Source organism: Acinonyx jubatus, chromosome E3 (genome assembly GCF_027475565.1).
Source record: "Acinonyx jubatus isolate Ajub_Pintada_27869175 chromosome E3, VMU_Ajub_asm_v1.0, whole genome shotgun sequence".
Classification (NCBI taxonomy): Eukaryota; Metazoa; Chordata; class Mammalia; order Carnivora; family Felidae; genus Acinonyx; species Acinonyx jubatus.
Genome location: NC_069398.1, coordinates 37,926,463 through 37,950,473, shown reverse-complemented (window position 1 = coordinate 37,950,473; position 24,011 = coordinate 37,926,463). Strand labels below are relative to the sequence as shown.

General features: G+C 47.6%; 1 protein-coding gene and 1 long non-coding RNA gene across 4 annotated transcripts in view; one reads left to right on the top strand and one right to left on the bottom strand.

The window, feature by feature from the left end:
* Positions 1-5,879: 5,879 nt before the first annotated feature.
* LOC113594960 (uncharacterized) lies at positions 5,880-14,565 on the bottom strand. The gene is made up of 4 exons (XR_003415441.2): positions 14,496-14,565; positions 13,211-13,319; positions 10,561-10,654; positions 5,880-6,985 (listed from the first exon to the last, which is right to left on the bottom strand). It is a non-coding gene; the product is annotated as an uncharacterized LOC113594960 (long non-coding RNA).
* Positions 14,566-14,839: 274 nt separating this feature from the next.
* The window catches only part of MEIOB (meiosis specific with OB-fold), a 28,204-nt gene continuing 19,032 nt past the window's right edge, over positions 14,840-24,011 (top strand). Inside the window, exons 1-4 of one of the 3 annotated variants that reach the window (XM_027043600.2) lie at positions 14,840-14,926; positions 18,543-18,619; positions 20,208-20,265; positions 22,615-22,746. In XM_027043600.2, coding sequence (XP_026899401.1) covers positions 18,551-18,619; positions 20,208-20,265; positions 22,615-22,746 — 259 coding nt within the window. In that variant the 5' untranslated portion in view covers positions 14,840-14,926; positions 18,543-18,550. Of the gene's footprint in view, positions 14,927-16,703; positions 16,905-18,542; positions 18,620-20,207; positions 20,401-22,614; positions 22,747-23,882; positions 23,974-24,011 lie in introns of those variants that run through there. The other 2 variants (XM_053213706.1, XM_053213707.1) reach the window with 2 other exon arrangements.

Sequence of the window (24,011 nt, the reverse complement as noted above, 5' to 3'; positions counted from 1 at the left end):
GTGTCCCTGGGGACACACCTTTGCCCTTCCTGCCTTCTGCACAAGCAAAAGCTACAAGTGACAGCAGAGGGAAGTGAGGCCAGGCCAAGCACAAGACCTCAGAACCATTTTCAGAACAAGCAGGGGCTTTGTTGATTGACAGCATCTGCAGCAATGCCTGGCACAGTGTTGTTGTTTTTTTTTTAATTTTTAAGCTTTTTTTTTTTTTTATGTTTTATTTATTTTTGAGAGAGAGAGAGAGACTGAGCACAAGCAGGGGAGGGGCAGAGACAGAGGGAGACACAGAATCCGAAGCAGGCTCCAGGCTCCGAGCTGTCAGCACAGAGCCCGACGTGGGGCTCGGACCCACGAACCGTGGGCTCATGACCTGAGCCAAAGTTGGGCGCTTAACTGAAGGAGCCACCCACGCACCCGAGAACCGTGTATATCTTGAATGAACGCATGAAGGACGGAGTATGGAGAACAGGATAAATCAGTGTTGCTGCTTTCCAAATGGAGGCAACAGGCTAAATGAATAATAAATAAAAAAATGAAATGAAAAGGCAACACACAAAATGGTCACGAATATCATGAGTGTTAGAAGGAAGTGAGTAGAGTGCTGAGATACAAAATAACCGGGCGACCCAGGACGGAATCACATTGGCCGGGAGAGAGGCCTCTTTAAGACAGGACATTTAAAAGAAAGAAAGAAAAAAAAAAAAAAAGCAGGACATTTAAGGTGAGACTCATTAGTAAGGATGAGAAAGAGCCAAGCTTGGGGAGAAGGATTCCAGGAACACAGCAGGTGAGTGCAAAGGCCCTGGGGCAGAAAAGAGCTGAAATTGTTCCCAGCACTGGAAAACCCCTCAGGACATGGCTTGATGGCTTGGCCGAGTTGCAGATGAAGTTGACAGGGTGAGCTGGGGGGTGGGGAGTCAGATAAAATACAGGACACATAAGTTTGTAGTATAATCATGTCTCGTGCGATATTTGGGACACATCAAAAAATGATTCATTGTTTGTCTGAAATTTAACAGACGTCCGGTATTTTTATCGGCCAACTCTGGCAACTCTAGTTCTGAGAACTGAAAGAGCTTGTGTCAAATGACTCAAGACTGAAAAAATGCTAAGTGGTTTTTTTTTAAATAGAATTTCTCTTGTCTTAATGTTTATTTATTTATTTTGAGAGAGAGTATGTGTGAGCAGGGGAAGGGCGGAGAGGGAGAGAGAGAATCCCAAGCAGGCTCTACGCTCAGTGTGGAGCCCAAAGCGGGGCTCGGTCCCATAAACCCTGGGATCATGACCTGAGACGAAACCAAGGGTCAGATGCCCAACTGGCCGAGCCACACAGGCACCCCCTACTCAGAAGACTTTTACTCTGAAATTCGTTCATGCTGCTTTCTCCCTTCCCTTCTCTGGGGCTCCCGACCAGCAGGTGTAATGGACGTACAGTCTCCCCACTTGTGGGTGGTGGGCGCTGGGGGGTTTGGGTTTGCTTGGGGAAGTCTCTGGAGGAGGTTAGCCAAGGAAGGTACATGTTCTGGGTAATTTTTTTTTCCCAGCAAAGATTTCTTTGTATCGAGGTGGAATTCATATAATGTAAAAGTAACCGTTTTCCCGTGAACAATGCCGTGACCTTCAGTGTTAGAGAAGACGCAGAGATCATTCCCCCCTACGCCGACTCCACGGGTCCCCAGCGGGTCCTCTGCAGATCTCCATTTGTCCCCTGAAGCCCACCCCTCTGCCCGAGCCCTCCCTCACGCTGACCCCATTTCTCTCCCTGGGCTGATCTGTTTGCTTTCAAACCCACAGGTAACAATAATAAAAATAATCGTGAGCAACTAAGGGGAACTGATCGCTGCCTTAGATGCTGGGAACTTGCTTGGTTATTTGCCAGAATAGCTCTGTGACTAGCTTCTATCATTATCCCCTTTTTAGAGTGGAGTCCACTGAGGCACAGAGAAGTTAACTTACCATTTTCTTTGTGAAATGTGTGCTTGGAGTTTTAAAAAGGCTTTCTGACACCTCAATAATGCCTACAGTTATGAATCCTAAACCAGAAGCCAGCAGAGTCGGTAACAGTCGCTCACTACAGGGTCAGAATGAGAATTTAGATGGATATGGCCCGTGTATCGAACATTCGCGTTACCACTGGCATTGTTCTGTGGTTTAAACATCACTGTTGCTAACATCGTGTTCCCAGCCATGCAGCCACTGGCGGGAGGAAAGAATAACTAAGACCTTTACGGCTTCTGACTTTTATAGCCCCTGGTCTGACGGCGGAGGATGCGTTCATAGGTGCTGTCGTCACATGCTATAAATACAACTTCATATTTTGTGCCTCGAGGTGGGATTTCGATACACCTTTAAGGGTAACATTTTCCTGGGTGAACTTTTTAAAAACATTTTTCATGTTTATTTATTTTTGAGAGAGAGAGAGAGAGAGAGCATGTACAGAGGACGGGCAGAGGGAGAGGGAGACACAGAATCAGAAGCAGGCTCCAGGCTCTGAGCTGTCAGCACAGAGCCCAATGTGGGGCTCAAGCCAGTGAACCGTGAGATTGTGACCTGAGCCGAAGTCACGCACCTCGCCCACTGAGCCACCCAGGTGCCCCCTGGGTGAACTTAAACAAGTGCGATAGATTTTTTAAGAAGCAGAAAACAAGTGGATGAAATTCTTGTCTACACTGCATGTAGTATGGATAAAAGCAATATGAGTTCCCATTGGAAAATGGTGTTAATCTTGGGCAAATGACTTTGTGAGTTGTTGGATGCTACTGGGACCCGCCTATTTGTGTTATCGGCGAATTTTGAATTGATTCTTTCCAGGAACATTAACCACAGTGAAATGTTCTGGACAGAGGGGTATTAGTAACATCTCCTAATTAATTAAAAAAGAAAAAAGGTAATTACATTCTCTGTCAGGGCCCTTAAATCATTTTCTGCTTATGAATTCTTGAAGCTGCTTGAGATTTGCTCAGATCTTTAGTGGAGCTGGTTAAAGACAGACAAGCATGAGCTTGTAATAAACATTTAAGAGTGTGGCGGCTGCCTGGGTTGGGTCAAGCGGGGTTGGAGGAACTAGGAAGTTTGTGGAGAGAATCTGATGAACCCGCACCCACCCTCCAGGCACCTCCCTCACTCCCCCCTTCCAACCACCTCCCTCACTCCCCCTCCAGCCCCCTCCCTCACTCCCCCCTTCCAACCACCTTCCTCACTCCTGCACCTGGAGATTGGTTTCTGGACCTTAGCACAGCAGCTGGGCGCTGAGGCTGACAGTGAACAGGAGGAGTCTGTGGGAACGAGGGCTGAGACCCCTATGTCAGCGTGTCGTCCTTCCTCAGCCCCATTGATGCTTGGGGTCGGATTCTTTATTGCGGGGGCTGTCTGATGCGCATGCACAGTAGGATGGTGGGAGCACCCTGTCCTCTATGCACCAGGCGCTCCCCCACCGGCTGTCACATCACCACGTGTCCCCTGGGGGACAGTCACTGAGCTTAGTTGGCTAGAGGAACTGAGCAGGCCATATTTGAGGGTGGGGGCCAGATTTAGCAAATGAAACTACAGGACGCTGGGTTAAAGTTGAATCTCTGCTACACAATGAATACTTTTTTTTTTTTTTTTTTGTATTATATGTCTCAAATATTGCATGGGCCGTACTGGGTCCCCTGTATTTTTTTTTTTTTTTAAGTTGATTCATTTATTTTGAGAGAGAGGGGGAGAAAGCACCAGTGGGGGAGGGCCAGAGAGAGGAGAGAGAGAGAATCCCAAGCAGGCTCCACGCTGTCAGTGCAGAACCCGCTGTGGGGCTCGAACCCATGAATTGTGAGATCGTGACCTGAGCCAAAATCAAGAGTCGGCTACTCAACCGACTGAGCCACCCAGGCGCCTCGCGAATGTGTCTTGTTAGCAGACTCGGTTCCTCGTCAGCTTTCCGGCTTTGATGGAGCCAGTGGCCAGGATGGCAAGTCCCATGGCCGGCATCTCAGGCCATCAGTCCAACAGACCTCAGATTACTGAGTTCTGCCAGCAGCCGCCTGAGCCTAGAAGATTCTTTCCAGCTGAGCCCCTTCAGATGAGACCCCAGCCCTGGGTGACACCCTGAGACAGCCCCGGGAGACCCCACGCAGAGGACCCAGCAAAGCCATGCCCACCGCCTGAGCCACAGAGACGGTGATGACAAATGGGCTCGTCCCAAGCTCTGTTTTGGGGCAGCTTGTAACAGAGCAATAGATTCCTCGGGCCTTCCCTTTGCACAAACGAGATCGCACGCTGGCCGCTGTTGTGAGCGCTCTAAGAAACTACACACAAGAGCTGCCGGAACGAGGGCCAAGGGGTACAGACTGACGGTGCCTCCATCGGGCACAGAGCGGTGCCCTTGTCTCCCTGGGTTTTTTCACCAAACAGTAACTTGCTGCCCTAACGGTGTGACAAGTGAGGTCGGTGTCAAGCCATATGTAACATTGAAGAAAATGTGCAAAAAGGCTGGGCCACCTGGGTGGCTCAGTCGGTGAAGCGTCCAACTTGGGCTCAGGTCATGATCTCACAGTCCATGAGTTCAAGCCCTGTGTCGGGCTCTGTGCTGACATCTCAGAGCCTGAAGTCTGTTTCGGATTTCTGTGTCTCCTTCTCTCTCTGTCCCTCCCTGCTCGCACGCTCTATTTATTTATTCAAAACTAAATAAACATTTAAAAAACCAAATAAATAAAATAAAAGGCCAGATAGTAAATATTTGCGGTTTAGCGGGGCATGTAGTCTCTGTTGAAACTGTTCAAGGCTGGGGCGCTTGGGCGGCTCAGTCGGTTGAGCGTCCGACTTCGGCTCAGGTCACGATCTCGCGGTCCGTGAGTTCGAGCCCTGCGTCGGGCTCTGGGCTGACAGCTCAGAGCCTGGAGCTCATTTCGGATTCTGTGTCTCCCTCTCTGTCTGACCCTCCCCCGTTCATGCTCTGTCTCTCTCTGTCTCAAAAATGAATAAACGTTAAAAAAAAAAAAGAAGAAAAAAAGAAACTGTTCAAGGCTGCCATTACCACGTCTAAGCAGCTCTAGATTATACGAGTGCCAGTGGCCGTGGTTGTGACCCATTAACACTTTATGGACACTTAAATTCGAATTTCGTATCATTTCCACATGTCGTGAAATAGTCTTCTTTGGATTTCTTCAACCATTAAAAAAAAAACAAACGTAGAAAACATCGTATGGCTCACCAAGTCGTACAAAAAAACAGGTGGCAGCCAGATTCAGTCCACAGTCCACTTGAAAAAATGCCGTGTGTCATTCTTTGGGATTTTTATTTTTTTATTTTTTGTTTTTTTTAATGTTTATTTACTTTTGAGAGAGAGAGACATAGTGCTAGCTTCCCTTCCTCTCTTGGTCCTTCTCCCATTTCATTCTGTTGCTCACATTTAGTCACCATGGATATATTTTCTCTTATCTGATATTAGGGATTTCTTAAGGACAATAATAATATTTTTCAAGGGATTTTAACACCTTTACTCCATATATCTCTTGTAGCTTCTCCTTTCATTTAAATGCTTCATCCCAAACTATTTCGCATGGGTCTTGTGTCTCAAAGTTCCTGAAGCCTTGGATGTCTTAAGAACATATATTTTAAAGTTTATTTATTTTGTAAGGGAGGGAGAGAGAGAGAGAAGGAGAGAATCCCAAGCAGGCTCTGTGCTGTCAGCTCGGAGCCCAATGTGGGGCTCTATCCCACGACCAGTGAGATCATGACTTGGGCCGAGGTCAAGAGTTGGCTGCTTAATTGACTGAGCCCCCAGGCGTCCTTTAAAATTATTACTATTGAGGTATAATTCATATATTGTAACATTAATTCTTTTAAAGTGTACAGTTCGGCAGTTTCTAGTATATTCACAAAGTTGTGCAACCATCACCACACTGTAACTGGAGAGCATTTTTATCGTGCAAAAAAGAACGCCCGTGTTCATTAGCATCCACTCCCTGTTTACTCCCACCCCCAGTCTCGGACAACCTCTGCTCTGATTTCTGTCTCTAGGAATTTGCCCATTCTGGGCTTTTCCATGTCAATGGAGGAAACCGTCCTCAACTCTACAATCATTAAACACCCTCTCACATCAGATCTTTACCATCTTTTCTTCTTATGGGTTATATTGTGTCTCCAAACTATGTTTCAGTCCTAACCCCGAGGACCTCAGAATGTGACCTTATTTAGAAATAGGATCTTTGCAGATTTAACCAGCTTAAGATAAGGTCATTGGGGTGACCCCCAATCCAATATGATTGGTGTCCTTACAGGAAGGGAAATTTGGGCACAAAGGGAAGCTGATGTTAAGATACAGGGATAAGATACAAGAAGTCTACACGCCCAGAAGTACCCAAGATGGTGGAAAAACACAAAAAGTTGGAAGGAGCGAGGTGGATCCTTCGCTGGAGCCTTCACAGGGCTCCTTGCCCCATCATCTTCCTGCACGCCGACACCCTGGGCATTCCTCAGTTCCTTGAACACAGACAGGACAGCTTGGACCATAAGGATGGGTGGGGCCACATGGGTGAGCTGGAAAAAGCCTGGGTCCCTGACAGTTTTGCCAAGTAACCCTGGAGCGTTTGCCTTTGGACTTACACGTGAGACAGAAACGTCTATCTTGCTTGCGTCTCTGGTATTTGTTTACTGTTATCTGCAGTCAGAATCAACTTCATGGGTGTGCTTCTTGCGTGGTGGCCCAGGGTTCCCCACCTGGAAGGGCCCTGTACCTGGTTTACCATCTGCTGTCGCCATCTTGAAATTCTGATTAATATTTGAACAAAGGGCTCTGTGTTTTCATCGTGCACTGGGCCCTGAAAGTCGTGGAGGTGATTCTGTTTGCCACTGGATCTGATCCCCAATAATACAGTCTGACTCTGAAGCCTGCACTCTTTCTACTTCCTGGACAGCCATTCTTTTAGTGATCAAGTTCCAACATCAATCGTTTGTGCCCGGAGCGTCAGGGATGTGGGTTGTTTTTGCTCCTTGGTGTCCATTCGCCTTTCTGTTAGAAGGACAGCAAATTTCCTTTAAATTCAAAAGTTTAGGACGGTGGGGGGGGGGAAGGAGGGGGGGGAAGGAGGGGGGGGAGGGAGGGAGAGGGGGCCCACCCTAGCTACAGGGTTGGGCATTTGAAGTAGGCTCATCAATGCTTTCCATTCCCTGGTCATAGGGATTGATTCAGGGTGGGGACAGTGACCCATTTCCAGACAGTGACAGTCAGACCAGAATCTGTATTTCATCCGTAGGGACAATGAGCTCCATAGGGGACGCAGAGAAGCTGAGACTTGGGTTTAAGCCTCCGGATTGGGTTGTTTGTTTGTTTGTTTTTGAGAGAAAAAGAGTGAGAGAGAGAGACAGAGCACGAGTGGGAGAGGAGGAGGGACAGAGAAAGAGGGAGACAGAGTATCTGAAGTGGGCTCTGTGCGGACAGCAGCCAGCTAACACGGGGCTCAAACCCAGAAACTGTGAGATCATGACCTGAGCCAAGTCGGCCACTCAACTGACCAAGCCACCCAGACACCCCAAGAGTTTTGTCTCAACTATCCCGACTTTTACTAGAACCAGTAAAATCCACCACCAGCACCACGATCCGTTTCCTTGAAAGCCAGTTGGATTGTATTTTGTCACTTGCAATGACAAAGGCCCTAATTAACCCATAAAATGAACCCATAAAATTTTCTCAAACAAAGCGCTAACTTTCACAGTGCTATCTTAATGAAACTATTAAGGACTATCCTACTCACAGGATTCTGATGCGTTGTTGTTGCTGTTGTTTTGGGGGCTCCTGTGACACAGCAGATCATATCTGGCAAAGTGACCAAGATATCTCATAGGGGCTGGGCAACTTCTGCATCACAGGGTCAGAAAGAATCTATCTGTTTAGCTATAGTACGCATTTAGGTCTTGAAGAAGTACACTCAGATACACAGGGGGAAAGGGAAAGGAGATGAACAACATAAAGTCTTTATCCAGGGGCACCTGGGTGGCTCAGTCAGTTAAGCATCCGACTTCAGCTCCGGTCATGATCTCATGGTTCGTGGGTTCGAGCCCCGTGCCGGGCTCTGTGCTGACAGCTCAGAGCCCAGGGTCTGCTTCGGATACTGTGTCTCCCCCTCTCTCTGCCCCTTCTCCACCCAGGCTCTCTCTCTCTCTCTCTCTCTCTCTCTCTCTCTCTCAAAAATAAATAAACATTAAATTTTAAAAAATTAAAAAAAAAAGAGAGCCTAGCAAAATATAAATGAAAGGATGTGATATACAAAGTCTTTTTCTCCCCTGTTAATCCACAGCTTAAAGCCTCTGAAATGATTCGATCAGTGGTTGGTATCACGTGAAATGGTGACCCCAGAGCAGTCTGTCAGTTCCCTGCGTGCCATTTTTCAACAGCATGGCGTAATTATAATGGACTTTATTGACACAATAAATATGGGAGCACAGGTGGTATCTGTTTCCAGTTGTCTAATTGAAGAAATAAAGATCTTGTAATATAGACTTGACATGGAGAATTTGTCAAGCCACAATAAAATTTTGCAATAGCTCTGACCTTGGGGTCATAAAAAGACTGATCAGGAGGAAAAAATTTTTATGATCTAGGAGCGATTCCATTGACTTATTTCACTCTTCGCTGGAATGCCAAAATGGAGGGAACCACTTCCCACTGCTGCTTTTCTAAACCCGAGCGGGAAAATCAATACAAATACTGTCTGAAGTCATGAGCTTCCGTTAAGTAATAAAACACAGGCAACTTTTATTTTTAAGAATACTGACCCCGAAAGAGTGAGGGGTCCTGGAATTAAAAAAAAAATTTTTGTTTTTTAAATTTACATCCAGATTAGTGAGCATCTAGTGCAACAATGATTTCAAGAGTAGATTTCTTAGTGTCCCTCCCCCATTTAGCCCATCCCCCCTCCCACCACCCCTCCCGTAACCCTCAGTTAGTTCTCCATATTGATGAGTCTCTGGTGTTTTGTCCCCCTGTTTTTATATTATTTTTGTTTCCCTTCCCTTGTGTTCATCTGTTTTGTGTCTTAAAGTCCTCATAGGAGTGAAGTCCAGGATATTTGTCTTTCTCTGACTAATTTCGCTTAGCATAATACCCTCCACTTCCATCCACGTAGCTGCAAATGGCCAGATTTCATTCTTTTTGATTGCCGACCAATACTCCGTTGTACATTATACCACATCTTCTTCATCCATTCATCCATCAGTGGACATTTGGGCTCTTTCCATACTTCGGCTCTTGTCGATAGTGCTGCCATAAACATGGGGGTGCATGTGTCCCTTCGAAACAGCACACCTGTATCCCTTGGATAAATGCCTAGCAGTGCCATTGCTGGGTCATAGGGTAGTTCTATTTTTAGTTTTTTGAGGAACCTCCATACTGTTTTCCAGAGTGGCTGCACCAGCTTGCATTCCCAAGGGGTCTTGGAATTTGACCATTAATTAGCCTTTTGAAGCTAACGTCAACCGGTGTGAGAGAAAAAACATTGGTGATTTTCTTCAAAACAGATCAAAAGATCTTGTAATATGGAGTTGACATGGAGAACATCATCTTATCTTGTACAACTCGAATAACGTTTCACTTAGGGATAAACACAATAAGAATACCAGTTATGGGATTTCCTTCCACATTTTCCCATCCATCATTTCCCAGGGATGACTACCCCGACTACGGCCCTGAGGTGTGTAAAAAAGAAGCCGGGGAGGGTCATGTTTATTTACGTTTGACACAAAGTAGATCATGCCCCCAATTCAGCTGCAGGCTAGAGCTAGAAGCAGCCCTACAATGTGAATCTGCTGGTCTCCCTGTTGTCACCAGAACCACCAGAACGTAAAGGCTGATGCAGCTCAGGTCATGATCTCACAGTTTGTGAGTTCGAGCCCCATGTTGGGCTCTGTGCTGACAGTTGGGAGCCTGGAGCCTGCTTCAGATTCTGTGTCTCTCTCTCTGCCTCTCTCTCAAAAATAAATAAACATTAAAAAAAATAAAAACAAAAACAAAAAGCTTCGGTCCAGGAGATCGTGACACATACACAAATAAACACATCGTGTTTCCCCGCAGGGTTTGTACTTTTGTGTTCATCTGTGTCCCGTCGGATCTGTCCAAACCTTTTATTTGACAGATAAGGAAAACGAAACTCGCAGAGTCTTGACCGACACTGCTCATTAGTGGCAAAGCTGAAATGTGACCAGACAGCTTGACTTTTAGTTCCTTCGATTCCTGCTAGCCCCTCCTAAACCCCAGGTATTTCCTCGTTTTAGATACGTGCATGCGCAAAGAATCCGCTATGATAAGAGAGCTCTGATGAGTGTATATGGAAATTAAGCACAACGAGACCTATCTGTCGTCCTTTTCTCAGAGTGATGATTTTAAATTTTGAAACGTCTTTCGTAATTGGCGTTTTCTCGTGCTTCCTTTGGCCCGTGCCAAAATATCAAACAACACAGATAAACGATCGTGCTCTGAGCAAATTACTGAACGTGTAAACAAACCTAACAAAGGCAAAGCCTGGGATTTGGACCCAGAATGAGAAAAGGGTGGTGCTGCGCACAGCTTTTCCCAAGCACCTGTATTCTTACCTTGGAGGACTTTTGGACTCTGGGACAGGCAGACTGAGCAGGAGTTATCATTCAAAGCGGTGGGGTGGCTTCATTCCAGGGAGCTCTGAAAAATCTTTTTTTTTTTTTTTTTTTTGAGAGAGAGAGGGACAGGGTGTGAGTGGGGCAGGGGCAGAGAGAGGGAGAGATGCAGAATCCGAAGCAGGGTCCAGGCTCTGAGCTGTCAGCACAGAGCCCGACGCGGGGCTCTAACTCACGGACCATGAGATCATGACCTGAGCTGAAGTTGGACGTTCAACCGACTGAGCCACCCAGGTGCCCCTCGAGGGAGCTCTTATGAAAATGTTTTCTAGAAGTAATAATGTGATGACGAACGTGATGGACAATGAAGCAAAGGCAATGGAAGTAAAGACATTGTGTTCACGGGGTCACCAGGTGTCATATATCTTTAAATCTTTTTTTTGTTTTATTTGTTTATTTTGAGGGAGAGAGAGAGAGCATGAGCACAAGTGGGGGAAGGGTAGAAAAAGCAAAGGAGAGAGACAATCCCAAGCAGGCTCTAAGCTGTCAGTGCAGAACCTGACGCAGGGCTCGAGCCCATGAACCGTGAGATCATGATCTGAGCCGAAATCAAGCATCAGATATTCAACCAACTGAGCCACCCAGGTGCTCCATGAAATGCATTTCTAAACATAAATTCATTACCTACGTGCAAGTCTTGGGGAAATGGGCATGTTTTAGAGAAATGGTGGGAAAGAGGGGTAGCGTTTTAAACTGAGTCCAAATTCTAGAAAGTGATGAATGCCAAACTAGGGAATTGTGACTGGAATCCAGGGGTCTGTAAATGATGGCTCACAGGCCAGACATAGCCCATTGCCTGTTTGGTAAATGGAGTTTTACCAGGACACAGACATGCCCATTTGTTCAGGTATTGTCTGTGGGTAGTTTTGTTTTGTTTTTTTCACTATAAGGGTAGAGCGGAGTCATTTCAACAGAGACCATATGATCCCTTCCAGAAAAATATGGATTCACGCGATGATGGACAGTATTGAAAGTTCCAGAACAGAGAAGTGCTGTGCTCAGTCTGGCATGGGGGTGTAGGACGGGCTGGAACAGAGAGAGGTCCGAGTCATGAGACAGGATGTCACTGGAGCCCAAGTGAGAGTGGTTGCCATAAACATGGGGAGACAAGGACAGGTTCAAGAGCCATTCCAGGAAAAACGGAACCTGCCACCTGGTTAGACAAAAGCAGAGCAGAAGATGGGATTCAAGGCTACCTTTGAGGCTCTGAGCTCCAGTTACCAGCTGCACATCTGCCACAGAACTGGAAGACCAGCGGCTGGCCCAGGGTGAGCGTCTGACTTTGGTTTTAGCTCTACATCCCTGGTCCCTCGGGTGGGGCAAGCGCCTGGGACGTTGCTGATGTGCGGCTGGAACGTGAGAGGTCTGTGATACAGTTCACGGCAATGCCACTGGTAAAGGTATGTTGCCATAAGCTAGGAGGGTTTTAACAAGTTGTGTGTGTCTGATGTGCACTGTGCTATAAAGTGGCCCATGACAGCCCTCCAGAGAGGTGCGCCCTTCGTAATGTCACAGCAGTAACTTCCTGGTGGGATCGACTGAGGGGCAGCCAGAGTGGGCTCCAAGGACCAAATGTGTCAGTTCTCTGCTGGTGTCCCCTCCCTCAGCGCATGTGGACATCAGGCACGGGGAGCACAGAAGGGACACACTGCCAGGCGCAGCAGTCCCTGTGCGTGGACTACAGGCACTACGGGGTGCCCAGCCCGCTCACTGCTCACTTTACCACGGAGCATTGTGCACCTGGGGCCCTCATAGGTTCTCCAGTCCCTTCCGAGTTCCACCTGGATTCCGGCTGCTTCCGGTCAGATGTTACTGTTCTGTTTCTCCTCTCTGCTGGTGGAACAAGTCAAGTTCTTTCCGGCTTGGGCCACCCACACTTGAGAAGGGATCTGTTCTTCCCACAGCCCCCTGGATTCTGACTCAGCAGTTTGTATGGATCTTCCCCAGAACTTTCCAGAACGTTCTAGGGCTCTTGGTGCTGGGGCTACTAGTCTGGAGTTGCTAGTGCTTTGTTTTTTCAGGAATTCTCTGCCTTCTGATGCTTCTTCAAACCTTCCCGAGTCCTGCTCCCCCCAAATGTGCTTTCACTCTCCTCTCGTTTGCCCCAGCAGCCCCTAATCACTTTGCATTGCCCTTGAACCCTATCTACTTCTTACTGTCCCATTCATGGGCTACCTTGCTCCTCTTCTCCAGACAAACGTGCGCAAAAATGTACACAAATATCTGTAAGCGTTAGCACACCTAGAATCTACTTAAATGTTGGCTGGTCCCTGGATGGACAGAGGAGTGGGGAGTGACACTAATGATTGATCACTCAGTATTTCTGCACCCAGGACGGATGCTGTAATTACAGGATCAACTTCAGAAAAGTCCTTTTGTTGTTAAGTATATTAAAGGTGGTGTTGCAATTCATTAAAATAATTGCCAAGCCTTTCCTCCCGATTAGTAAGTGTAAAGTTGATTACTATATATTTTTCCTGTCACTCCTTTGTGACATACTCCTAAGATGGTTTGACAGCTGGCATGCTCTGGGGAGGCGACGGGCACAGCCTCATACCATTTCTTTAGGCAGACACGCAAGCTATCTTACCTCTGACCTTTGTTCGCTCACCCTTGACTCCTCCGTCAAGTGGCAAGCCTAGGCATTCCTTGTCCTTGCTTCTGTTCACATCCATCCAAAACGCATTGACAAGTCAATTCTATTGTTAAGAACAAACCAAGTTGACCGAATTGCTATAAAAAACGGATGAAACGAATCCTTTTCGCAACAAGAGGGTCCCGATCGGATTATTAACATCAAACAGCCCCACTGTTTTAGGCTCGTGTTTCCAAGCAGCGTGTCTTCTGAAAAGCCTTTTGTGTCCTAGGCTGACTATGCTCGCTTAATCTCAGATAGCTTTCAGCGAAAATTAATTTACTAAGATATGAAATATACAAACAAAAGTTAAAAAAAAATGTGACTCCCCTACTGAGGCTCAAGTGAAAAATGCTTGCAAACTGTTTTTATACTTTCTTTTTTTCCCTTTAAAATTGACTTAAAATGCCAGTTCATTCTTTTGGAAAGATCATGATATGTTCTTTTAAAGACAAAGACTGGAGAGGAAAACGGACAATTTTAAAAAGCTTTCTCTATTCAATTTGATATGTTGGGCATGTACTTTATTTGGCTTTTGATTGTTATTTGGGAAATTAAAAACTAACAAATGAGGAAAAGTAAAAGCTATGTTGGGATGGTAACATAAACTTGCCTCTGATGTTGTATTTTTCTTTTTCTTTTAATTTTTTAAATGTTTATTTATTTTTGAGAGAGAGAGAGAATGAGCAGGGGAGGGGCAAAGAGAGAGAGACGGGGAGAGACAATCTGAAGCAGGCTCCAGACTCTGAGCTGTCAGCACAGAGCCCCGACACGGGGCTCAAACCCACAAACTGTGAGATCACGACTTGAGCCAAAGTCCCACGCCCGACCGACTGAGCCACGGTTGTACAGTAAGCACCAAAGTTGTTTCTCCTTTTAAAGGGAGAAACTCAACAACTTCAATAATGGTACACGTGGACAAATTTAATAGCTCTAGCTGCTGGATCTTGACTCGTTTGCCCCTGGTTAGTACTCTAGTAACAATAATTCGTTTATGAGTCATTACACTAAAGGGATTTCCAAATGGTGGTAATGAAAATCACGAAGAGCCGGCAATTTTTGTCCGGCTCACCTGAGCCCAACAGCCGGCACCCGTAGTGGCCCACCCGGTTGGCACCTGTGCCCCTCCCCCACCCGACACGCTGGAGACAGCGCCCCGGGGCCGCCCGCGCCCTCCTCCCCGGGGGGAGGGGGGGGGGCTTCCTCCCGCGGCCGCACCCTCAGGCACAGGCACGCGCACCTGCAGAGCCTCGTCCAGCCGGGTCCTGGGACCCTGGGACTTCTGCTGGGCGCCCGACGCGCGTGCGCAGCCCCGCCGCCCCTGCCCGCTGTCCGGGCCGGCGGGGACGGAAGAGCCGGGGACCACGCACGCTCTAGTCTCCCGGAGCCCCGCCCCTCACCAGACGCGGTCGGAGCGGGACCTCGGGGCCCTCCGGGCGGCGGAGGGAGCGGGGCGGGGCCAGAGCGAAGGGCTGGGCGGAGCACGCGCCAGGGCGGAGGGCGCGGCGAGGCGCGGGGCGAGGGAGGGCGGGGCGTAGGGCGGGGCGAGGGCCGTTAGGGGCGGGGCCTGCGCTGAGGGTCTCGCGGCGGGCGGCCGGCGCCGCGCGCTGTGGAGAGGCGGCGGAGCGAGGGCAGGGCGGGCGCGAAGAGCCGCGGGGCGCGGCGGCTGAGGTGAAAGCCGCGGTCGCGCCCCGGCCGGCCTGGCCCGGGCGCGTGGGGCCGGGGACGCAGGGCACTCCTTGGGACCCCGAGCGCGCGGACCGGCGCGGTCCGTGAGGGGCGCGCGCGCGAGGGGCCTGCGGCGACGCGTCGCGCGGGGCGAGTCGGGGTGCGAGTCGCGCGGCTCTCATTTCCTTTGCTTCCCCCTGCGTGCGGGGCGCGGCCTTCCGAAGCGGGGTTCGCGAAGCCAGCTGGCCGGAAGCGCTGTGGTCGCGGCGAGGGGACTCCGCGGCCGCGTGTCACGGAGGGTGGCCGGCGGCGGGGCGGGGGTGCGGCGGGCCGCGGCGGCGGCGGCACCACTTACGTTGGCCCCGGGGCTCGCTGGTCGGCGCCGTGCACCTGTGCCCCGCAGCCGAGCCGAGAGGCGCTGTGGGGACGCGGCCGGGCGAGCTGAGCGCGGCGCCGGCGTCGCGGAGCCGACGAGGGACGCCGAGGGCGGGCGGCGACGCGGGCAGGGCGGCGGGAGCGGTGTTCTCTGGAGACCGGCAGGATGTGCGGAGCCCGTCTCGGGAAGAACCGGGGGGCTGTGGGGCTCCTCAGGGGGCCGGGGTCGCGTCGGGGGGACTGAGCGGTTTTGGGGGGCGTGGTCTGGCAGAGGCCGGATGAGCTGGACGTTCCAGGGCTGCACCTCCGCGTTGGGACGGAACTCCGTGTGTGCGACCGAGCGAAGTGTTGAAGCAGTTCTCTGTGGTGTGGAGAGGGGAGGGAGGGGGAGGCAAAGGTGGAGGTAGGGAGGAGTAAGGAGGTCAGGGGGATGGAGGAGGGCGGGGGAGGCAGAGAGGGGTACGGAGGTCAGGGAGGTCAGGGTCGTGGCGCAGGGCAGGGCGTGGGAGGGATGGGGGAGGCAGAGAGGGGTACGGAGGTCAGGGGGAGGCAAAGGGGGAGGTAGGGAGGAGTAAGGAGGTCAGGGGGATGGAGGAGGGCGGGGGAGGGAGGGGGAGGCAGAGAGGGGTACGGAGGTCAGGGAGGTCAGGGTCCTGGCGCAGGGCAGGGCGTGGGAGGGATGGGGGAGGCAGAGAGGGGTACGGAGGTCAGGGGGAGGCAAAGGTGGAGGTAGGGAGGAGTAAGGAGGTCAGGGGGATGGAGGAGGGAGGGGGAGGCAGAGAGGGGTACGGAGGTCAGGGAGGTCAGGGTCGTGGCGCAGGGCAGGGCGTGGGAGGGATGGGGGAGGCAGAGAGGGGTACGGAGGTCAGGGGGAGGCAAAGGGGGAGGTAGGGAGGAGTAAGGAGGTCAGGGGGATGGAGGAGGGCGGGGGAGGGAGGGGGAGGCAGAGAGGGGTACGGAGGTCAGGGAGGTCAGGGTCCTGGCGCAGGGCAGGGCGTGGGAGGGATGGGGGAGGCAGAGAGGGGTACGGAGGTCAGGGAGGTCAGGGTCGTGGCGCAGGGCAGGGCGTGGGAGGGATGGGGGAGGCAGAGAGGGGTACGGAGGTCAGGGGGAGGCAAAGGGGGAGGTAGGGAGGAGTAAGGAGGTCAGGGGGATGGAGGAGGGCGGGGGAGGGAGGGGGAGGCAGAGAGGGGTACGGAGGTCAGGGAGGTCAGGGTCCTGGCGCAGGGCAGGGCGTGGGAGGGATGGGGGAGGCAGAGAGGGGTACGGAGGTCAGGGAGGTCAGGGTCGTGGCGCAGGGCAGGGCAGGGCGTGGGTTGGATGGGGAGGCAGAGAGGGGTACGGAGGTCAGGGGGAGGCAAAGGTGGAGGTAGGGAGGAATAAGGAGGTCAGGGGAGGGAGGGGGGTGGCAGAAGCCAGCGGATTCAGGAGGCAGTTGGGAGAATGCGCAGGGCCGGGCCCAGGCGGTTTGGGATCAGTGCCTGGAAGGACAGGATTTGGTGGCGGCCGAGTCTGAGTCTGAGGCCGGCTCCACCGCACCGCCCCTGGCACCCAGGCTTCCCGAGTAACACACCCCTTCTGGGCTCCGGAGAAAAAAGTCAGCGGGGTGTGTGGCAAGGGCCCGTCCCCCCCTCTGCTCCTGACTGTCATCCTAGGCCTCAAATCGGCTGACTGTGGCCTGCTCAGAGTTGGGGACAATGGCCTCAAATTCAGAGGGTTGGTAGGGTTTGTCCTGAGGGTCCGGCTGTGAGCCAGACGCCTTGGAGCCAGCAGTGGGGCCCAGGACCCAGCCATGCCCTCACCAGGCCTGAAACAAGGGGCCGGAGGGAGGTTGCCTTTTATTTTTCTTAGTTGCTTTTGTTTATTTATTGTTAATTTTTAAATGTTTATTTTTGAGGGAGACACAGACAGAGCACGAGTGGGGGAGGGGCAGAGAGAGAGGGAGACAGACTCGGAAGCAGGCTCCAGGCTCTGAGCCGTCAGCACAGAGCCTGACCAGGGCTCGAACTCACGAACTGCGAGATCGTGACCCGAGCCGAAGTCAGAGGCTCAACCGACTGAGCCCCCCAGGCACCCTGACGATTTTGTTTTTAGAGATCATCTTTCATTGACCGAGTTTGCCTTTTTATTTTTTAAAAGTAATCTCTATACCCAACATGGGGCTTGAGCTCACAACTCCAAGACCAGGATTCGCATGTTCTACTGCCTGAACCAGCCAGGCGCCCCAGAAGGTTGCCCTTTGAAAGTGGGAGGAGGGCCCAGAGCTCAGGAAGGGGAATTTGGGAGATGGGGGGTAGGGCAGCCCGAGATTGTCATGCTGTGTCTGATGTCTGTAGCGTAGAGCCAGCTCGGAGCAGGCACTCCACAGCTGTGCCCCGTGGCATTGCCACCGTGTTCCCTCTACCCTTGCCAGGGATCTGGATCCGTGGCCCTGAGGCTGTACACATCCAGTCCTGCATCTGACCCTCTGTTTTCACTGCTGCTCTGAGGCTCCTGGGTGAGGGACCAGCTCCCAGCCCTGCCCGTCCTGATGCAGGGCCTGTGGCAGATCAGACACAACCTGCACGTGTTGAGTAAATAAGTGAAATCGAATACATCTACCAGTTTGGTGCAGCTGACAAAGGTTGCTACACTGAAACCTCTTACAGTACAGTGAGTGATGACCCTGAGGGAGGGGCCACCATCCGATATTTTGATATCATCCATTTGATATTGAGTGCTTTTTATGTGCAAGGTAGCCTTGAAATACACTCATGAAAATCTCTGAGGTGCCATCCTTCCCTCATGGAGCTTCCCATCTAGAGATGCGGGTAAAACACTACCTCTCCCAGACACAGTGTAACCAGATTTGAGGTATTTACCAACAGAGTTTGCTGTATTTCCAAAAGTAGGATTTATGCTAATAAATATTTAAGTCTGCAAGTGTCCCATTGAATCATCTTTACCTGAAACTCTAAACTTGCAGGGTGCTCAAAAATTGCTAAATTTACATGTTTTGGGGAAGTGAAAGTTAAAAATTACAACCTAACTATATCATTCAAAACTGTAAAAGGACTTTTTGAAACATGTTTTTTACAGGTTTGATCTGTACTGACTTACGTATCGCTGTTAAAATAGAAACTTTTCCCAAAGACTGAATAAAATATCTGAGGCTTTCCTAGACGATTTTTTAAAATGTTGGCACTTTTCATGGTTTTTTCAGTTATTTAATTTATGCATTCAAGTTATGTTTTCTAAAATGTAGGTAAAAGAATGGCCAACTCCTTTGCATCAAAGACCTTCACGGCACTTGCAGATCTGTATCCAAATATGGCTAACCTGGTAGGTTTTAAGATCTAGTGGTTTGGGTCTCTAATGAAACTATTTGGTAACATAATATTCCATCAACATTATTGACTTGACACGTGCTTATATAATTGACAAGATACTCACTGCATCAGTACCATTATTAGATATTAGGTACCCCTAAACCGCTTTGAATTTATGTCAGCGACATGAAAATTAGGCTCTCTTTTGGTCAGAGGGTAGGACATTGTAGGTATGATTAGCAATGGTTCAAAATAATCAAGTTTAGTTGTATTGTTTTAATTAAATATTTACTAACAGCTCCAATTTAGCATAATAAAATTAAAACATTTTTACTCAGCAAGATCTATTCTCTGACCAAACTGTACTTAAGTTATACATTTAAATACTTATCAGTAGGCTCCTTTTATGACCTAAAGGTACACGACAGATATAGTTGTGAAATATTATGTGAAAATTCATTTTTTACTGAAGGGCTGCAGGGGGAGTCCATCATTTCAAATATACGAAGACTTATTTAGTCAAACAAAATCTAGATGGAATCCTATTATCGTAAGGTAATCACACCCCCTTACCTTCCCTGCCCTAGCAAATCTGTTGTTTATATCTGGCATTTACAAACCCGGTTTCTTAAAATGGGATTAAATTTACTTGTAACTGTAATAATGTGTAATGAGAAGTTTGTTAATGTTAAAAAATAATTGTTGCTGTTATAGTGTTTCTTGAAAGGTAAGCTATTTGTTAATTTCCTCATCGGTTAGAAAGTTGTACTCGATATTTCCATTAGGTGTATTTTTACAACACAATTTGGTGAGATCTGCATGCATATGGAATTTAAGAAATAGCAGTGTGTCTAAATGTAGTGAGACTAGTTAATAGCTCAGCTAGAATGTGGTAGTCTTGAAAGTTTGAACATATTTTAAATGTAACAGATTATTGCAGGGTTAAAATCAGCTGCTAGAATTAGTAATGTAAGTTTAGATTTATCTTTTCAGGAAAACATTTTTATTTCTTAAAGTACTTTTTCAATTTTTCTTTGGTAGTCACTAAAGAGAACGTTAAAATGTTTAGGGAGATGTTAAAATATCTTTAAGGTTAAGATCTAGGACTTCAGAGCATAGATTTATTAGCATTAATATACAAGTTTTGTTACAATCAAATTTATATTACCGTTTAGCATGTTTGGATTACAAAGCTAAGCAATTTTATGTGGCTTGTTAGAAAGTCCTATATTAAGGAAAGCTTTGAAGACCGTGGCAAATAAAACTGTATATACATGTGTTTTGAATGAATTCAGTAAGAATGGATAGCAATGGGCAGTGACTGCGCTCCACCTAGTGATTGAAAGTAAAGTAGAAACTTGCTAAGTATTAAATGATTATATTTGCAGTGGCAGTTAACTGTCTTATTGCTTCGTACTATTCCTCGTGGAATTGAACATTTATGAAGTTCTTTTAGATGTTTGTCTGGAGTAAATATATTTAAATGGCTCCTAGTCAAAAATGTTTGTTAGAGCCAGTAAAATATAACAAGTCCATGAAATTAAATTTACCATCTACATCTGTGTTTAATATTTGTCTTCTATAACCCTTTTGTTTTTCAGAAAATAATTGGTATAGTTATTGGGAAAACAGATGTCAAAGGCTTTCCAGACAGAAAAAGCTGAGTTCTGGTTGACTCTTTGCTTCATTTTTCATCAAGTGTGGCTTATGACTGCAACAAAGTATATTTAAGTTATTGAACCTCTCATGCCCATTGAACTCCTTGAGGGCAATGGCCATGCTCTCTATTGTATGGTAAAGTACTTGATTTAAGGCCATATGTGGAAGGACGTTAAAATCATTTTTAATGACATGTACAGCTGTGTGGCCATAGTAAGGACTCTACCTTAACGATCACTCTCAGCCTCAGAGGTGCACATACATAGGTACAGCTAAGACAGAACATGACAAAGGACAGGGGTTTTGAGCACGGAAGTGTCATGATAGAGTCGTGTTGAGGGAGAGAAGTCCAGCAGCACATCTGCATGTTTATTCAACCAGACCACCCAGTGGAAAAAATCCATTTTTTGTATGTGGAAAATACCTTTGGTTTTAGTGGTTCCCACTGAGTTGTTTGACCTGTGTAAAGGTTTTAGGACTATGAAAACATAATCCAAGACTAAAATTAGATTTTCAAAATCAACTCGTTTTCAAACTATTGTAGGTGACACAGAACAATACCATATAAAACGCCAAAACTAGCGACGCATTACTGTTAGCTTTTCAAACATCAGTGCTGCGTGTTAAAGGTTGCAGTCTCAGTGCTTCTGGACCGCTGGAGGGAGGTCAGAGCTCTCATTAGACAGAAATTTTGTTTGAATCACCTGAGTAATTATGCCTATCTTTTTTTGACTCATGGTAGCTTTCTTTTATTTCATGGAATTAAAAAAAAATTTTTTTTTTAACGTTTATTTATTTTTGAGACGGAGAGAGACAGAGCGTGAGTGGGGGAGGGACAGAGAAAGAGGGAGACACAGAATCGGAAGCAGGCTCCAGGCTCCGAGCGCTCAGCTCAGAGCCCGAGGAGGGGCTCGAACTCGCAGACTGTGAGATCATGACCTGAGCTGAAGTCAGACGCTCAACCGACTGAGCCACTCAGGCACCCGTATTTCATGCGGTATTCTTAAGTTTGATGTAAATAATGAAGATGTCATTTTGCACCCATGCTTGCTTACACCTTCACTTATTTCATCATGATTAATAGAATTATCATTTGAATAGTTTGAGCAAATCCATATATCTGTTTTCTAAGCTCTAAAAGGAATAACTTAAAATACATGAATTAGAAAAATGTCAGTATTTAAACATTTGCTAAAATCACAACAGTGAAATACAATTTTTACCTATCAGACTGTGAGGGTAGAGAGCTGTTCCTGTGGTGTTTGACTACTTTTTATGCATATATGCACAAAACTCCTTTTGGAGACAAGGCGTGCTTACTGACTTTAAGGAAACATTACACATGTATTAATATGTTTTCACTAAAAATTCAAGCCGTTACAGAAGGTTATATAGTTGAAAAATGAACTTTTTAATTCAGCCCCCAGCTCTTCTGAACCTAGTCTCCTTCCCGAAGGTAAACGCTAATAACAGTTTGGTAGATACCTGTAATTTATACATGTATGTTAGGTTGTATTTAAAAACATTTTTTTTAATGTTTATTTTTTTGGGGGGGGGTGGGTGTTGGGCAGAGAGAGAGGGAGACAGAATCTGAAGCAGGCTCCAGGCTCCAAGCTGTCAGCACACGGCTTGACATGGGGCTGGAACTCAACGAACCAACCATGAGACCGTGACCTGAGCCAAAGTCAGTTGCTTAACTGACTGAGCCGCCCAGGTGCCCCACTTTATAAAAAAAATTAAAAAAAAAATTGTTTTAGTGAGAGTGAGTTTAGGAGAGGGACAGAGAGAAAATCCCAGGCAGGTTCCACAGCCTGACGCGGGGCTCTATCCCACAACCCTGGGATCTTGACCTGAGCCAAAATCAAGAATTGGTTACTCTACCGTCCGGAGCCACCCAGGCATCCCATGGTTGTATTGCTTTTTTAATCAGCAAAAAAGCAGGGAAGAAATTTTATTTCAGGGGGAAAAGATGTTCCTGCTGACCCCTAGTGGCGCATTTGGTAGCACACATTTATTTATTTGAAGTAATTTAGATCTGAATTACGACTTAGTTTAAAATAATATCAGTAAGAGAGAAATTGCAGAACCTAAGCTACTATCTGTATGGTTCAAGCCTATGTGTCATTTCCCTCGAAATCCACAGATAACTGGGGAAAGAGAACAGAGGGGTCAGTCGTGAGGAGAGTTACCGACTGGCAGCTTTGAGATTCATACAGGCATAACATCGTAGAATTTGTATCTGAAATAATATTTTTACCATGTGTTTGAGTATGTTTGTTATCATAATAATCCTGTTTATTCAAACTTAAGAGTTTTCATTTGAAACATGAAAGCATTGGTTTCCCTTAGATGTTGGATCCGAGAGGTACACTTTCAGTTTTACCATTCGGGACTCACCAGCGCATTTTGTAAATGCAGCGTCCTGGGGCAGCGAAGGCTACATCAGATCTCTTTCTGACAGCTTTAGGATTGGAGAGTGTGGTAAGTGGGCATTGGTTCTTAAACTGTTTCTGTTAGACTATTATTCCTGTGATGTATTTGAGGGAGTCAAAATAAAACACGGTTCCTAATTCTCAAGAACCTTATCAGAAGGAAGGCGTGCAGCTTTTCATTGCTTGAAATCCATTAATGTGATACTCCCGTATTTTTACCAGGTAGCTTTACGATCTTTGGTTTCTTTCCTTTTTGAGTTTGCATCAATACCTGTTTGTCTTTCCGCAAACATGATAAGGCTGCCAGGTAGCTTTTGATAAAACATAATGTTTGAATTTTAATGGGACTTTAAGAAGCTTTGCTTTCAGATTCAAATACCAAGTCTTTGGTATCCTTTGCCCATCCCAGGATCCCTCTGATGGGCCAGTGTACTGTACTAAAAAACAAGGACTCTGGAAACAGATCTGGGTTCAAATCCTGGTTCCAACCCTTATTTACATCATGGCTTTGAGGAAATTTCTTAACCTTGTTGAGCCTCAACTATGCATTAGTGCCCTGTAGATTCTTGTGAGTGTTAAATGAGGTTGTGCGCCTGGTGTCAGTGCAGAACTTTGTCATCCGGTGGGTGGCAGCTCCATCCTCGTGCGGGAGACAACACGTACACCAGCCCTCTTTCGTGGTAGGAAAAAGAGGGGAAGAGTAGCGCACATAATTGAACTATTCCTCTCCAGCGCTGCGGCATCCAGCAGGGTACTACGTGTTCCTGTGGCTTAGCACCTACTCGTACATTTATTCCCTTGTCTTGTGAGCTGGCAGCGTTGTTTGTAGTGTCTCTGTAACTGAGTGATAACATGTGGACTCTGAAGGCAGAAAACTGTGCAAACTTCACAGGGCCCAGGACAGTGAGAAACATTTCTTGGATGAATGCCAGTACCTTAGTTATGTGGAGCTCAAGATATATTTTGGTTTTAAACCATATGTGGATGGGTGTGAGGGTGAATGAGATAAGGGATTCTGAAAGCATTAAGGCTGACGATAATGATAAAGCTAAGTAGGATCTCAGTGTGGTGGAGTGAAAAGATTACAAACTTTGGATCAACAAGTGTAAGCCTAGCTCTACTACTTTCTAGATATAAAACCTAAGAAAGTTATTTAGCCTCTGTGCCTTCTTTATTTGTAAAAAGGGATCATCATGGAGTGGTTGCGTGAGGAATTCGCGAAACGGCACAGAGAGGTCTCATGTAGACCATAATGAGGAAACAGAAGCCCTAAAATGTTAAGTCATAAAGCTGATGAGTTGTGGAACTGAAGTC